This window comes from Prunus avium, chromosome 2 (assembly GCF_965620075.1).
Source record: "Prunus avium chromosome 2, drPruAviu1.hap1.1, whole genome shotgun sequence".
NCBI lineage: Eukaryota > Viridiplantae > Streptophyta > Magnoliopsida > Rosales > Rosaceae > Prunus > Prunus avium.
This window is the reverse complement of record NC_142285.1, coordinates 39,578,881-39,594,811: the sequence shown is the minus strand read 5'-3', so window position 1 is coordinate 39,594,811 and position 15,931 is coordinate 39,578,881. Positions and strand designations below refer to the sequence as shown.

The 15,931-nt window shown below is 36.4% G+C and overlaps 2 protein-coding genes across 3 annotated transcripts; one reads left to right on the top strand and one right to left on the bottom strand.

Moving 5' to 3' along the window:
• Positions 1-1,332: 1,332 nt before the first annotated feature.
• On the bottom strand, positions 1,333-5,189 carry LOC110756584 (cucumisin-like). The gene is given in 10 exon segments (XM_021958022.2): positions 1,333-2,081; positions 2,180-2,393; positions 2,505-2,616; positions 2,709-2,924; positions 3,004-3,107; positions 3,210-3,723; positions 3,827-4,070; positions 4,184-4,281; positions 4,446-4,546; positions 5,005-5,189. Coding segments are annotated over 10 exon segments (2,262 nt in total). The 5' UTR covers positions 5,128-5,189; the 3' UTR covers positions 1,333-1,545.
• Positions 5,190-12,208: 7,019 nt separating this feature from the next.
• LOC110756585 (ras-related protein Rab2BV-like) lies at positions 12,209-14,476 on the top strand. 2 transcript variants are annotated; one of them, XM_021958024.2, is made up of 3 exons: positions 12,209-12,396; positions 12,605-12,797; positions 13,630-14,476. In XM_021958024.2, exons 2-3 carry the CDS (start codon positions 12,633-12,635, stop codon positions 14,110-14,112), a joined length of 648 nt encoding a protein of 215 aa, XP_021813716.1. In that variant the 5' UTR covers positions 12,209-12,396; positions 12,605-12,632; the 3' UTR covers positions 14,113-14,476. The 2 variants fall into 2 exon arrangements, with proteins under 2 accessions (XP_021813716.1, XP_021813715.1); XM_021958023.2 differs by having other exon boundaries at positions 12,209-12,466.
• The last annotated feature ends 1,455 nt before the right edge of the window (positions 14,477-15,931 follow it).

Below are 15,931 nucleotides of genomic sequence, written 5' to 3'. Positions count from 1 at the left end.
CTCTTCTTCTTCTTCCTCTTCTCTCGTCTCTGTTTCCACAAACTTCAATACGAAAACATCCCCAAGAAATCCCACCAATATTCAAATCCCATTTAAAAAAGATTCATTCTTTCTCGCCATTCTGCACGCCATTGTTTTTGTGGTTAGTCTCTTCTCTTGTTACTCACTCACCGTTTGTTTCTCAAGAAAATCATATTGGGAAGGAAACGTATGTAAAGGAAGATGCTCTCTGATCAGAACCTTTTTTCTTCTCCTTCCCGTTAAAATAAGCAAATGGGAACAAATTTGTTGGTGTAGCCATGTGCACACAAAAATTTGATGTAATCTGTTTCCGCGGCATCATATACCAAACCATGATATGGAGCCCTGATGGGGTTTATCTGGCCAGCTCCGTATGCAAATTCGGCATCAGAATTAAGTTTGGCACTCATGGGTTTAGCTGAAAAAAAAAAATTGTTGGAATCATTTGTCATACAACCCCAATGAAGTCCCATGACCTTGTTGTGTGGAGCTGCTTCTTTCCGCTGGGGAAAACAGACACAACACCATCCTCACCAGCCATCTTTCGTGCTTTTTCCCCCATCAGCTTTGCAGCAAAGCCATTGAAACTTCTCTTGTAGCTGTGCACCAACAGAGATTCTTGTTGTGCAACGCCATTGCCAATGACGTTTTGTAGCATGTTTACATGAAGAGACGATTTTGTGGTAGTGGAAACCTTGTGTTTCGGTCTGTCGGCCATATACACAATATAAACCTACGATTAAGATAATCGAACATCATAATTACTCACAATTAACATGGATGATTTTCATTTACGTTGTAGTTTATCCGTTTACTCATTATTTTGTATTTGCAATTCCCATATTGAAGCCACACGACTTTTGGATATTGCATTTATAATACACGACTTTTGGATATTGCATTTATAATACACGATTTATAATACACAAAACAAAAAACATGCCCCAAATTTCTGCATGTTCAAAGTCTTTCCTTTTAAATACTGTCGTCTGACTGATACTCGTTTACATTTTTTTTGGGAGAACGACACTCGTTTACTTTTGCCATCTTGAATCTCAATTTTGAATTAGATTATTCTTTTTTTTAATAAAAAAATTAATGAATTAGCTCATTTATTATTCAATATCTCAATTTTGAAATAGTTTATTTAAGCATAAACAAGAACAACAAATGATCCACTAGTGTAGTGGTCTGGAGCAAATGCTCCTTAAGAAAGGTCCTGAGTTCGAGTCCTAACATCTATGTAGTATATGTGAGTTTAGTATGTTATTGCCCTTCTTAATAGGAAATGTCTTGAAAAAACAAAAAGAAGAACAACAACGAAGGATGGGATTTGCATGGGATCACTCCAAACAAGTACAATAAAATAAAAGATACATTTCAAGTTTCTACATCATAGCAAAGTCTCATCACTCATAATCGATATATATTAAATATTAGAGAATGTGGCATTTGATCCTCATTAGTGCAATTTGCTTTTTCTTATTCTTACATCAATACAGGATTACATGATCCATGCACCACTTAATATATAGCATAGACAACAATGGGGCTCCTTACTTGGAAAGTACCATCATCCCACACTAGAGAAGCAGAGACACTGGATTTGTGACGAATTGACCCTTTTACTGTGACTTGAAAGGATAGCTTCTGCCCGAGAGATGAGAACGATAGAATGCTTGGATTAACTTTGATTTCGAGTCCTTTCGTTGCACCGATCACTTTAGCTTTATATGTGGACCTTGGTGATCCAACATTTGTGGCTGTCCTATTGAAAACCCCACTGATGGAGTTTGGATTCGAGGAGGAAAGTGCAAAAGAAGGATAATTCAAATTATCACTGAGTGCTCCATAATTAGTTTTTGATGAGCAGCTACTCTTGTGCCCGGTAATAGATTGCAATAATTTGGTACTATAACCTTGTGCACACAAAAATTCTATGTAGTCCAGTTCAGTAGCATCATATACCAATCCCGGATATGGAGCCCTAACAGGGTCTATTTGTCCAGCTCCATATGCAAATTCAGCTTCAGGGTTAAGATCGGGACTCAAGGGTTTAGCTGCAAAATCGTTACAAATAATCCAAGATATACGTGGTTAGGCCATACTAAAATTGTACGTAATTAAAATAACTGATCACGTTTATACACAACCCTACCGGTGGTGATAAGAGCAGATTGGATAGCAGCAGGAGACCAATTGGGGTGAAATGATTTGACGTATGCAGCTACCCCCGTGGCATGTGGGCAAGCCATTGATGTCCCTGAGATTACATTGTATGATGCTACTCTGTCATCTCCTGGATAATCCGAAGGAGGGACAATTGGAGGCCATGCTGCCAAAATAGAAGCTCCCGGAGCAGCTATATCTGGCTGCAACATATATAATAAGGAGAGATGAAGTGCTGCAGCCTAGCTAGCTAATTATATATAAAATAAAACAGTCTTGAGTGTTCATCAAGTTCCAAGTAATTAGGTACGTACCTTGAGAATGTTAGGAGTGATTGGATTAGGACCCCTTGATGAGAAGGATGGCACATATGGGGATAGTGTGTCAATATCCTCAGTACTTTTAAAAATTGTTGCAGATGGGTTCCTACAAATTAATCATTACAATATTCAAAATTAATCATTAGCATCATTCGGATCTGGTTTAGCTTAAAAGTTACAAATAATATTTGTGTGTACCTTGTTGAGTTAATGTAATAGTAAATGCTGCTACCATCATCCAAACCAACGCAAGAGGCAGGCAAGGGAAGAGGGTCAAGCACATTTGCAACAGATCGGCCTTGCAAAATAACTCCAACTGCACCTGCATAATAGGCCCCAGCCTCATTCTTCCCATAGCAAAGAACAATCTTGCCCTTCACCAAATTGTGGTCTAACGAGCCTTGTTCGCATGTCCTGTACCACCATATTAATTAGTGCAACGTTATTATTAATATCCCATAAATATTATACAACGTGTATAAATTGTATTTACACAGATGTAGACTCGTCGTAGCCTGCTGTCCTATTGGGTGCGTCTCCAGCAAATATTAGAGGATAGAACTTGCCCTTGAGGTCAAATGTGTTTGTTACAATTCCCTATATACGAAAATTAAGCAAATTAATAAATTAATTCAATTGCTTAAGTGAGGATAGGAGTGATTTTTTGGTACCCAATTGAACCTCATAGATTTTTTGTACCTCATAGATTTTTTGGTTACCCAATTGAACCTTGGTAACAAACTCCCGATCTATGGTGGTTGCAGCCACAGAAAGACACCATGGCGCAAAGACTGTGATGGTCTTGAGGTCTGGACCGTCATTCCCAGCAGAAGTGGAAGTCAGAATTCCTTTTCTTAAAGCGTGAAAGGCTCCAATTGTAACTGGTGTCCTGAAATAATCATCCGGAGACACCGGTCCGATGGAGACAGATAGTATGTCGACACCATCCGCGATCGCATCATCAAATGCCGCTAGAATATCATCGTCACTAATACCATCCGACCAACCTACTTTGTACACCGCAATACGTGCTGATGGGACCCCTCCTCTTGCTGTCCCCGACCCCAAACCAAATAGGCTTGCTTTGCTAACTAAGTTTCCTGCTGCCGTTGATGCAGTGTGGGTTCCATGGCCATTCGAGTCTCGTGGAGACTTGATGTCACTTTCGACGAAAGGTCTACCATTATGTTAATATCGTGCTCCAATGATTTTACTGTTTCAACCATAGCAACAATACGTCAATCAATTATCATATAAAACGGATAATTTTTACATTTATTATCTAGCGCATGACAGGTCTAGCATATTAGCCTTACTTGTTGCAAGTAAAATTGGATGATCCTTGGCATGTGCCTTTCCATTTTTTGGGAGGTGGACCAAAGCCGGCATCACTGAAGCTGGCAGATTCGGGCCAAACTCCAGAGTCGATCACCCCAACGATGATATCGCTTTCAACAGTGCTTCTCTTCATGTTTTCATGAAACCCGATGAAGTTCCATGACCTTGTTGTGTGGAGCTTCTGCTTCCCACTAGGGAAAACAGACACCACACCAGCCATTCCTATATATATATATATATATATATATGCACACACACACAAGCTTCCAGTTAGATATAAATTTATAATGGTCAGTACTTTTTATGCAAATTGGAAAGAAAGCTAGATCCACAACCAGCCATTTTCTGAGCTTCTTCCTCTGTTAGCTTTGCAGCAAAGCCATTGAAGCTTCTCTTGTAGCTGTGCAGTAGGAGAGGTTCTCGTGCAATATTGCTGAACATAAACATAAACGTTAACTCAAGTTAGGAATTATATAGGGTCTAGCTATAGTTTACTAAATTGCAAATCATATAATTGTCACCAATTACTCATCTAGAAAACCCGTTAATCCTAATAAAAAAGGGCAGTAGATTTATATTATATATGTGATAATTAACCTGCTGCCAACTACGTTTTGAATCATGTTTACATGAAGAGGCAATGTGGTAGTGGTGGGAATGTCGAGCTTTGGCTTGTCCCCCATGTACACAATATAAACCTGCAATTAATATAGTCATAATTAACATTATTAAGGGCCTGTTTTATAACCATTTTAATTTTAGCTTTAGTTTTTAATTTTTTTTTTTGTGCTAAAGTATAGAGGAAAATGAGAGTGAGAATGGGAGTGAGGATGAGATTGAGAGAGAGAATGAGAGGGAGGAGTAACAAAAGTGAATACAATTTTTAGTTTTTGTTTTTGTTTTCACTTTTATTACTCCTCCCTCCCATCCTATCCTCTCAGCTTCCCTCTCAATCTCATCTTCACTCTCATTCTCATTTCCATTCTCCCTTTTTTTCCTCTATACTTTGGCACAAAAAATGGAAACTAAAAACTAAAATTGAAATAGTTATCAAACGGGCCCTAAGTATATAGAAGCCAGTTTTAAACTATATAATTATATAATTATATATATATATATATATATATATATATATATATATAGGAGAATTACATGCCTTTCTGGTATCCGGATGAGCAGCAGAATGAGTGACATCTACTAGCAGAGTACATGTGAGGCTGAGAAGGAGAAACCACACTACAAGGAAAAACCCTTTTTGCGACCGTGGAACTAAATCCATTATGGTGGTCTCACTACAAAACCTAGAAAACGTACTACTTGGAAAAGATAGGGCAAGCTCATCCTAGAACATCATTTATTTATACTAAGAAGTAGCCACGCGTTTCACATGTTTGCTTCGATCCCACCAATATCCAAATGTGCCCTACTCTTCTGTTCACACACCTTTTGAATTTCTGATGTACAGTTAAGATTAAAGGCAAGCAAAGGGACAAGCGCGCATTAAGAACCGGTAAGGATCCGAATCCGAATCCAAATTCAAATCCGAAATTTTGTGATCAAAATCTTCCATATGCACTCACACCATATCTTCCTTACCTTAACTATCCCACTTCTTTAAAGTTGGATTCCATATTTGAATCACCTGACTTTACTCAAATACTGAAGATTGATTGCATTTGGTACAGCATAAAGCCAAAAAGCATTTCTGACTTTACTCAAATACTGAAGATTGATTGCATTTGGTACAGCATAAAGCCAAAAAGCATTTCAATTGTTTGCTTCAATCCTAGCCGTGTATTACAAATGTAACATTTGATCTCACGCTCTTCCAAAAATGCACTACTCGCTTTTTTGTTTCACGAAGTTTTGAATTTGTGATACATGACTAAGATTAAAAGACAAGTAAATAAAAACATATTAAGAATTTACGGTAAGAAATCAAAATCTGTAATTATTTATTTCATTCTAAATTAAGTAAGCTTTTTATCATGCTCTTCGCTGCACTCACACTATCATCTTCCTTGACCATAACACGTTCTAGAGGCTGTCTGAAATGCACTTCTTCAAAAGTGTTAGAGGCTATTAACTTTGGATTTGGATCATCTGCTTGGCTTTTCTCTCTCATGATCTGCTTAATTTTTGCTCTTCAAGTGCAACCTCATTTAAATTTCAACCAAGGAGCTTGAGAATTGGCACATCATTAATTTTTTATTAGAAGAAAAAAAAAACAATTTGCTTAAAACTTAAAATTAAAAAGTAAATTTAAAAAAAAAAACTAAAACCCTAAACCAGGTAACGTTACCTATCTTCTGCAGCCTCGCTCTTCTTTTTTCTTCTTCATATTTTTTCCTTTTCATTTTTTGCTTTTCAATGTCTTCTTTATGCCCAATAACTTATTATACCCCTTCGATTATATATATATATATATATTAAACTAATTCCCTAAAGTACGTAGTTGTAAGATTGGATTTTAAGGATTGGCAAGAATATTTATTATGATATGGGATGAAAATAGACTGTGAGGTGGTGTTTACATAGAGACGATTCCCTCTGGTTGTAAGATTGGATTTTTATTCTTCTTGTTACTGAGAGATTGGTTGGTTCCCTCTGGTTCTCTCGTCTTGTGGCTTGCTTGCTGCCTTTGTTCTTGTTGGTTGTTGTATTATCTTTGTCTTTCAATGAAGTTTCACTTATTAAAGAGAAGTCCATGTGAGGTGGGGCATGATGTTTGTTTTGCCCCAAGATTTTTTCTTCATGAGTTGGAAGACAAGTCCATGTGATATTCAACAAACATCATGCCCCGCCTCACTTGAATAGAACAGTTCTTAAGTTCTACGTATGACACTGTAAAATATCACAACCACATAGAAGCTGTCAGCTTGTGTGATAATTGTTGATGCCTTACAGGTAAGAATATTTTATAAACATTTTGTGTGGCCCATATGAAGTGACATATGTGGTAAATAAATTGTTTAATTGGTTTAATAAATATTATTCAGAATAATTATATTGGTCAAATGAAGAGAAGTAATTTCCTATTTTATTACTGTGATGAGTGGTAATTGATTCTGGGCTTTACCAGGAAATGGGTCCTCTCTCTACCTATAATAATGCACATACCCATCTTATGTGTACACTAATGAAAACACGTATTAGGGTTTTCTAACGTGCAAAAGGCTAGAGTGAAAATCAAGGTATGTATGTAATTTAAGTCTAATTGAATTTCCGTCTAATGCTATTGTGAAAATCATGAAGTTCAAGATCTTGAGTCATGGATTGGATTCTTATGGTTTTACCCAATACTAAGTTTACATCACAATCTATATCTGCTGGGATTTGGAGCCATGAATTTAAAGGTCATATGATAGCTAAACTGGGAGCAAGTAACCACCCTCCATGTGATGTTCTATGAAAAAAAAACAAAACAAAACAATTTGCTTAAATTTTTTTGGAATATTTGACTATTTGTTAAAGTACTTTATGTGGAAACTTATTTTCCCTCGATCATCATTATACAATATATATACAAGTATGTAGTGAACAATATACAGTTACAACAAGCCATTATTATTATAAGCATAAATATGGAGCTGTGGCTTAATAACAACGTAACTAACAACTGGCCATTTCCTATCATTAGTAGGATTAACTATTGTAACTAAAATACTATTGGAACTCCCTCCGTTGCCAATGAAGCGCGCACATCATAGCAAGATTTGAATGAAGAAACTACATGGTGATGGAGATGGCGACAGCAATCGGCTGTAGCAGTCCAGTAAGGGGAACCAAAAAAGAAGAACTTCAATCTCCAAAGTTGCAAGAGCGGCATGAGAGAAACAGAGTAAACATAACGCCCATTAAAAGTCAGCAGGTGAAGGAGCACATGGGCTCTTGCAATGAATTAATAAAATCACGGGCTAACATACAAGTCAAATGTACCTAGGAAACACAACTCTAGGTACCTGAGAAACATAACTCTACCTAGGAATCACCCTCTAGGTAGGATAAAGAGAAATAGCCATGTTGTAAAGAAAAATAATTCAAACAAGTGCATTTTTTATTATATAAATATAATAAAGATGAGGAATGGAAACAAAAGAAAATTCATCACATAAAAAGCAGAAAGGGATGCATGCACAGAGAGCATAGGATATTTGAAGGGAATAAAGGAATTAAGAGAGAGTGCGGCAAGTTTGACATAAAGGGATATGAGGTTTGACATAAAAGGATATGAGGTGAAATCAACTTGGGACACAAAGAAAAGAAAAAGAGAGCATGGGCAAGTTTTGAAATTCAAAGCACCATAAAAACAATAAAATAAGAAATGGGGAAGCAAACCACTATGGGACAGAGAAATAATAAAGAAAATATCATTACAAGAGCATAGATACCATGAAAGAAGTTGAGGTTCCACCTCAAAACCAATTGGCTATGGGGGGAGTCGCCAACTCCTTATAAACTCAGGCTAGGTCTCTTAACTTTTCAATGTGGGATAAACACTCTCAACACGCCACTGCATATTTGGCGAACTTTGAAACCTAACATGTGGACAACACATATTGAGTGACGTGGGAGCACGTGTAGCCGTTGGGCCCAACACGTGAAGCCTTGCTCTGATACCATGTAAAAACTGATTTTCCCAATATATATACACAAGTTTGTAGAGAACAATCTACAGGTACAGCAAACCATTATCATAAACATAAATATGGAGTTATGGCCTAATAACAGACAATTGACTATTTCCTATCATTAGTAGGATTAACTATTGTAACTCCCTAATACTTTCATCCTTCATGTAGCTAAAAATTTAGTTTTCGAAAAAGAAAAGCTAAGCTTGACTTACGTGGACATTGATTGATTTAAGGCTTATTTACTGTAATATCCCTCGAAACTTTGGTCAAGTCTCATTTTGTTCACACACCTTTTGAATTTGTCATGTACAGTTAAGATTAAAAGGCAAGCAAAGGGACAAGCGCGCATTAAGAACCGGTAAAGGATCCGAATCCAAATCCAAATCCAAATCCGAAATTTTGTGATCAAAGTCTTCCATATGCACTCACACCATATCTTCCTTACCTTAACTATACCACTTCTTTAATGTTGGATTCCATATTTGAAGCACCTGACTTTACTCAAATACTGAAGATTGATTGCATTTGGCACAGCATAAAGCAAAAAATCACTTCACATGTTTGCTTCGATCCTAGCCGTGTATTACAAATGTAACATTTGATCTCACACTCTTCCAAAAATGCACTACTCGCTTTTTTGTTCACGCAGTTTTGAATTTGTGATACACGATTAAGATTAAAAGACAAGTAAATGAGAAACATATTAAGAATTTACGGTAAGAAATCAAAATCCGTAATTATTTATTTCATTCTAAATTAAGTAAGCTTTTGATCATGCTCTTCCATGCACTCACACCATAATCTTCCTTGATCATAACATGTTTTAGAGGCTGTCAGAAAAGTACTTTTTCAAAAGTGTTAGAGGCTGTTAACTTTGGATTCGGATCCTCTGCTTGGATTTTCTCTGCCATGATTTGCTTGACTTTTGCTCTTCACGTGCCATCTCATTTAAATTTCATCCAAGGAGTTTGAGAGGTTGACACATCACTAATTTTTTATTAGAAGAAAAAAAAACAATTTGCTTAAAACTTAAAATAAAAAAGTAATTAAAAAAACTAAAACCCTAAACCAATTTGCCCAATAACTTATTATACCCCTTCGATTATATATATATATTAATTAAACTAATTCCCTAAAGTACTTGTAAGATTGGATTTTGAGGATTGGCAAGAATTTATTATGATATGGGATGAAAATAGACTGTGAGGTGGTTGGTTCCCTCTGTTTATTCTTCTCTCGTCTTATGGCTTGCTTGCTGCCTTCGTTCTTGTCGGTGGTTGTATTTTGCTGAAATGGGAGAAAAGAAAAAGAGAGCATGGACAAATTTGAATTTTAAAGCACCATATAAACAATTAAATAAGATATAGGGAAGAAAACCATATGGGACAAAGCAGTAATAAAGAAAAGATCATCACAAGAGCATAGATACCATGAAAGAAGTTGAGGTTCCACCTCAAAATCAATTGGTTATGGGGGGAGTAGCCTAACTCCCTATAAACCCATACTAGGTCCCTTAACTTTTCAATGTGGGACAAATACTATCAATATGCTCCCGCATGTTTAGCGAACTTTGAAGCCTAACGCGTGGACAACTCATATTGAGTAAAGTGGGAGCACGCGTTGGGCCCAACACTTGAAGCCTTGCTCTGATACTATGTAGAAACTGATTTTCCCTTAGTCATTCATATGATCATTATACAATATATATATATATATATACAATTCTGTAGAGAACAATCTACAGTTACAGCAAACCATTATCATAAACATAAATATGGAATTATGGCCTAATAACAGACAAATGACCATTTCCTATCATTAGTAGGATTAACTATTGTAACTGAAATACTATTGTAACTCCCTAATACTTTCATCCTTCATGCAGCTAAAAATTTAATTTTCGAAAAAGAAAATCTAAGCTTGACTTATGTGGACATTGATTGATTTAAGGCTTATTTACTGTAGTATCCCTTAAAACTTTGGTCAAGTCTCATTTTGTTTCCTGAATCTTTGGTCACTAGGTCGAAAATGATTTTGATCACCATGATTTAACATAAATAATTTCGGGAAAAATAATTGGTCACCACGATTGTGCTGTGTTAAATTGGTCGCTTTAACTTTAACTTTCCACGACATTGTTGAGTGTTAAATTGGTCCGCCACAATGATAATGGACTCACTAGTACTTCTCAGCTCAACCACACCACTACCAAAAAGCAAAAGCGCTTTCGCAGACACTCAAGACTACTCTCCTATCCCATTTAGATATTGGATTGGAATTTTCTGTCTATGGCCGTTGGCCCCTATTGTATGTATCAACTTTCCCATCGCAAACACAAAACACAAAACACAAAGGTATCAAAAACAAATCCCCATGCGGATAAGAAGAAGATATGAATAATATATAGGCAAAACGTCACTTTTGGTCCATGTGGTTTATCGCTTTTACCACTGAAGTCTTAGTGGTTTCAATTTCGTTAATTTTGCCCTTGTGATTTTAATTTGAAGCAATTCAAGGACAATACTTAATTTCTGTCAAATTTTCTTAACTTTTGTTACTTATACCAAAACCCGATCCTAGCTCACCATATCTGGAAACAATCCAACCTCTGGCACCAACGTCTTGGCCACCCATCCACCGGACCTCTCCAAGTTCTCACCAAGACAAATTCTGAAATTTCTTTCAATTCCAATCATGTTTGTGACATTTGCCAATTAGCCAAATAGACTCGTTTATCATTTCCATCTAGTTCAATTTCTTCTCATGCACCTTTCGATTTAATACATTGTGATATTTGGGGACCACATCAAATAAATTCCCATTCAAGGGCTCGTTATTTCTAAACAATTATTGATGATTTTACACGCTATACTTGGGTACATCTCATGAGTTTTAAATCAGAAACACAAGGGATACTACAATCATTTACTTCTTGGGTAGAAACACAATTCAATTTTCACATCAAAACTCTTCGAGCCGACAACGGAGCTGAATTTATATCCATGCGACCCTTCCTAGATACAAAAGGAATTGTTTTCCATCACTCATGCCCCTCAACCCCCCAATAAAATGGGGTCGTTGAGCGCAAACACCGTCATCTTTTGAACATGGGAAAGGCTCTCCGGTTTCAAGCCAACTTGCCATTTGGTTTTGGAGTAAAACCTCAACTTCCTTCACACGTCAGTGTGACATGATACAAAATACACTAAATTTGGGCTTCTCAGTATGAGTTTCAGAATGGGATTAATCTTATTGCATGTGATAGTTGTACCCAAGCAACATCATAAAATTTGGACCCAAAAAGAAAACATTTGAAAAAATGCCATGATCTAGAACTATTGCATGGCATTGCATGCCTCAATATTTTTATGCCAAGGTATCCTAAAATTGTAGAGTTTTTTATTTTCCATATTTCTTAATTTATTATTTTTATTTTTATAAATATTTTATTGTAATTAAGGATACAAGTGAGTTGTGCCATATTATTATTTAACGGATTTTTCAACTGTCTACCGGAAGAACCACATTACTAAAATTTCAAAATAATCGAATACTTAGTTTTTAATATTGAAAATATGAGTAAAGGTTTATGATACTAAATTGAAATTAAAGTGGGCCTGGATAAACCTTGGGCCTTGAGGATGGGCTTAAAGTTTTAAGCAAGGCTTAGTTAACTGGACGACATGTCGTCTGAAGCGTCATTTACCTGACACAGACTTTCCGAATTCCGCTCGTCCGTTTTGAATGCATTTTCATCCGTTTTCCTTTTCTTCTCTTCTTCTTCTTCTTCTCCTCTCGTCTCTGTTTCCACAAACTTCAACGCGAAAACATCCCCAAGAAAACCCACCAATATTCAAATCCCATTTAAAAAAGATTCATTCTTTCTCGCCATTCTGCACGACATTGTTTTTGTGGTTAGTCTCTTCTCTTGTTACTCACTCACCGTTTGTTTCTCAGGAAAATCATATTGGGAAGGAAACGTAGGTAAAGGAAAATGCTCTCTGATCAGAACCTTTTTTATTCTCCTTCCCGTTAAAATAAGCAAATGGGTACAAATTTGTTTTGGGTTTTATGATTGTTAATTGTTTTTGTTGTGGGATTTTGGTGAACTGGATCTTGCAGGTCTGGTGTGGTGTGAGGAGTAGAACGTATGGCGTACAAAGTAGATCACGAATATGATTACCTCTTCAAGATTGTATTGATTGGAGATTCGGGCGTTGGAAAATCGAACATTCTTTCGAGATTTACGCGGAATGAGTTTTGTTTGGAGTCTAAGTCCACCATTGGAGTTGAATTTGCGACTAGGACATTGCAGGTTGGTTTGTCTTTGTTTGGAAATTGATTTCATTTGCAATTTCCTGCTTTTGGATTGTTCAATTCTGTATTTTTTTTGCTGTCTTTGAACGTCAATGTTGAAAGAATAATAATTGGTCATTTATAGAATTGTGGGAAATGCTTACAATTTTGTAGGCAAAGTTTATAGAATTGTTGATGATAGTAAATTTCATTTTCCCTAGGCAAATTTGCCTTCTGAACTCTGTAAAATTTATTTGTTTTTCTTTCGTGTTTTATTTTCTCTTGGATTTAATAATCATTTATGTTTCCATGGTGATAGTATGGAATGGATGGAGTATGTAAAGTTTAATCTTTTTTCCCTGCATATGAGTCTGCCCGTTGATTTTTATGATGCATCTCCTTTAGCGGTGATATATATATAGCTTGTGAGGCACTAAGGATGAAAAGCTATTTGAAAAGGAAACCACTTACTGTTGTTTGTGGAACCACTGCCATTCTGCGGTTTATATATTGTTTGGTGACATTTGGCCAATTTCAAGATACATTTCAAGTGTTTAGTGGCAGTGCTGTGTGCAGGGTTTTGAGGGTGTTCTCTTATTATGAACAGTAGATCAGCCAATACATATGTCAAAAATATCTTAGACAACTTCCGAAGGAGATAATCGTTTTGAGTGTGTATGGTATTGCAAAAAGATACATGATGAAATCGGAACAACTATCAAATGATTTTTGCTCTTTCCAAGCATTCAAATTTTCATGAATAGCTGTTTGCTTCTCACTCCTCAGTGGCCTTGTGTACACTTTAATTCATAACACATTTACTGAAATTTTATCATGTTATTCTGATGCAGGTAGAGGGGAAGACAGTGAAAGCACAAATATGGGACACAGCAGGTCAAGAAAGGTACCGAGCCATAACCAGTGCTTACTACCGAGGGGCTGTTGGTGCACTATTGGTCTATGACATAACCAAACGGCAAACATTTGACAATGTGCTGAGGTGGCTTCGTGAACTGAGAGACCATGCAGACTCTAACATTGTCATAATGATGGCCGGTAACAAATCTGACTTGAATCACCTGAGGGCAGTCCCAGGAGAAGATGCTCAACTGTTGGCTGAGAAGGAAGGCCTCTCTTTCCTTGAAACTTCAGCATTGGAAGCCTACAATGTTGAGAATGCATTTCAAACCATTTTGTTGGATATCTACCACATAATCAGCAAGAAGGCACTAGCAGCGCAGGAGGCAGTTTCCACTACTGGACTGCATGGCACTACCATCAATGTTGCAAATCTATCCGGTGACATGAATAAGAGAAATTGTTGCTCTAACTGACAAAGTATCGCTAATTCTACAAGAGGGAAAGAAGAGTAGGCAAACATATACAATTTTTTGTTTTTGTTTACAGAAATGGGGTATATTTCTGGCTTCGTTTCATGTGTTTACCTCTAGAGGCCAAAGCGAAAAGGCAGGGTTTTAGTGAACCATAGTTGAAGATGAACGCGACAGCCTTGCGCTGTCTCTATTGATTTTTCTCTGGTACCAGAAAGTATGGGAGGGTAATCAGAGTCTTGGTATAGGGAAGGATTAGATTAAACAATCATTGTAATTGTAGTTTCGTATGATTGTTTTCTTCTTCTTGTTTTAACTCTTTATTCTTTTTGATCTTGTGAATGTATGTACCTGATACTACAATAAATCTTTCCATGTTACTTCTTGACAAATGAAAATGTAGTTGTGAATATGATGTGGTGTAAATGATTGGTGAAAAACACAGGAAAAATATGTTCCACAGTGCATTGTGAAGTGAAAAGTATCTAGAATTTGGATGGATGCAGAGTGCAAAATGAGGGCATTGAAATCTTGTAGTTTACAATTTTCATTATTTATACAACATTTGAATTTGTAAAAGGATTAAAGTATGGTAGTACAGGCAAATACCAGTGGTGAAGATGATGCCGGTGCCAGTGTCGGTGCCTATAAGATCAAACTTCTAAAAAAGTTGAGGGAGTGAACTTCGGGTGATAATGCAATGATTTGGTTTCTTTAAGATCACTGATCCAAGAATTACTAATTTTATTAAAGAAAAGGAAAAGAAAGAACAGGAACCTCAACCATGTAACAGTCTTTACTGCCCGAGGGGCTCGTGTTAATTTGTTGAAACAAATTGATTAGCTTTCAAAATTTCCCTAATAGAAAAGGTTATCTAATGTGGAAAGGGCATAATTCGAAGAAAAAAGAGTGATTAAAACTCAAGCTTATGATGTTCCAGAAATTTAATCTAATTATAAAGAATCCTAGTCCTTAAAAAATGTCAGCGGTTTTGGAATATTTTGATCTCATATCGAAGGAAACAGTCTGTATTGCTAAACACTCCACAAATGCAGATGCCAAACTTTTTTTGGTTCTTTCACGATCTGCTTTCGCAAGCCACTTGGAATATATGCCACCAAAGACCACCTTAAAGTCATAGGGTTTACTCATATATGTGTGAAATTGTATCCAATCAAAACTTCTAGAAGAAATTCTGTGTCTTTTGCACCTCTTCTTTATCCGCACCAGCTGATGTAGTTCATCTGAATCCAAGGGGGAAGAGAATACAAAGAAGAATTTTCAATTCTATAATATACACAGGGTGGCGGTGGAATATAAGAATCTGTAGATTAACCTATAATTTCAAGCTAGCTCCTCTGTAGCTGGAGATAAGTTTAACTCCATAGTTATACTATTTAATTAGTGAAATTATTGTTTAACATAATTAACAATATATAAGAATCGCATTCATGAACCCAATGATGGTCTTTGCATTTTGAGACGCTTTTTTCTTTTCTTTTCTTCCCAAACCAATTAAGCTCTATGTTCAGAGAGCATCTTTTAAGTAACATTATCATATAAAAGTTCAAACATTCACAAAACAGACGTGTCAGTTTATTGGTCACATACTAGTCCAAATTTGAAAAGTTTTAGCAGTCAAAGTTGAAAAAAAAAAAGTTTGGACCAGTTCTGCATTTTTAGATAAACCCACTCTCATATTGCAGAAAACCTTGTATGAAACGGGGATAGTATTGTTTTGCTATTTCCGGCCAATCACAAATTGCCACAATAAGGAAAAATTATCATACGTGACATACTGTGATTGGCTGGGGATAGCAAA

Coding starts and splice junctions, on each gene's coding strand:
- LOC110756585 (XM_021958024.2), top strand. CDS start 12,633: ATGGCGTACAAAGTAGATCACGAATATGATTACCTCTTCAAGATTGTA. Junction 12,798..13,629: donor TTGCGACTAGGACATTGCAG/GTTGGTTTGTCT, acceptor ATTCTGATGCAG/GTAGAGGGGAAGACAGTGAA.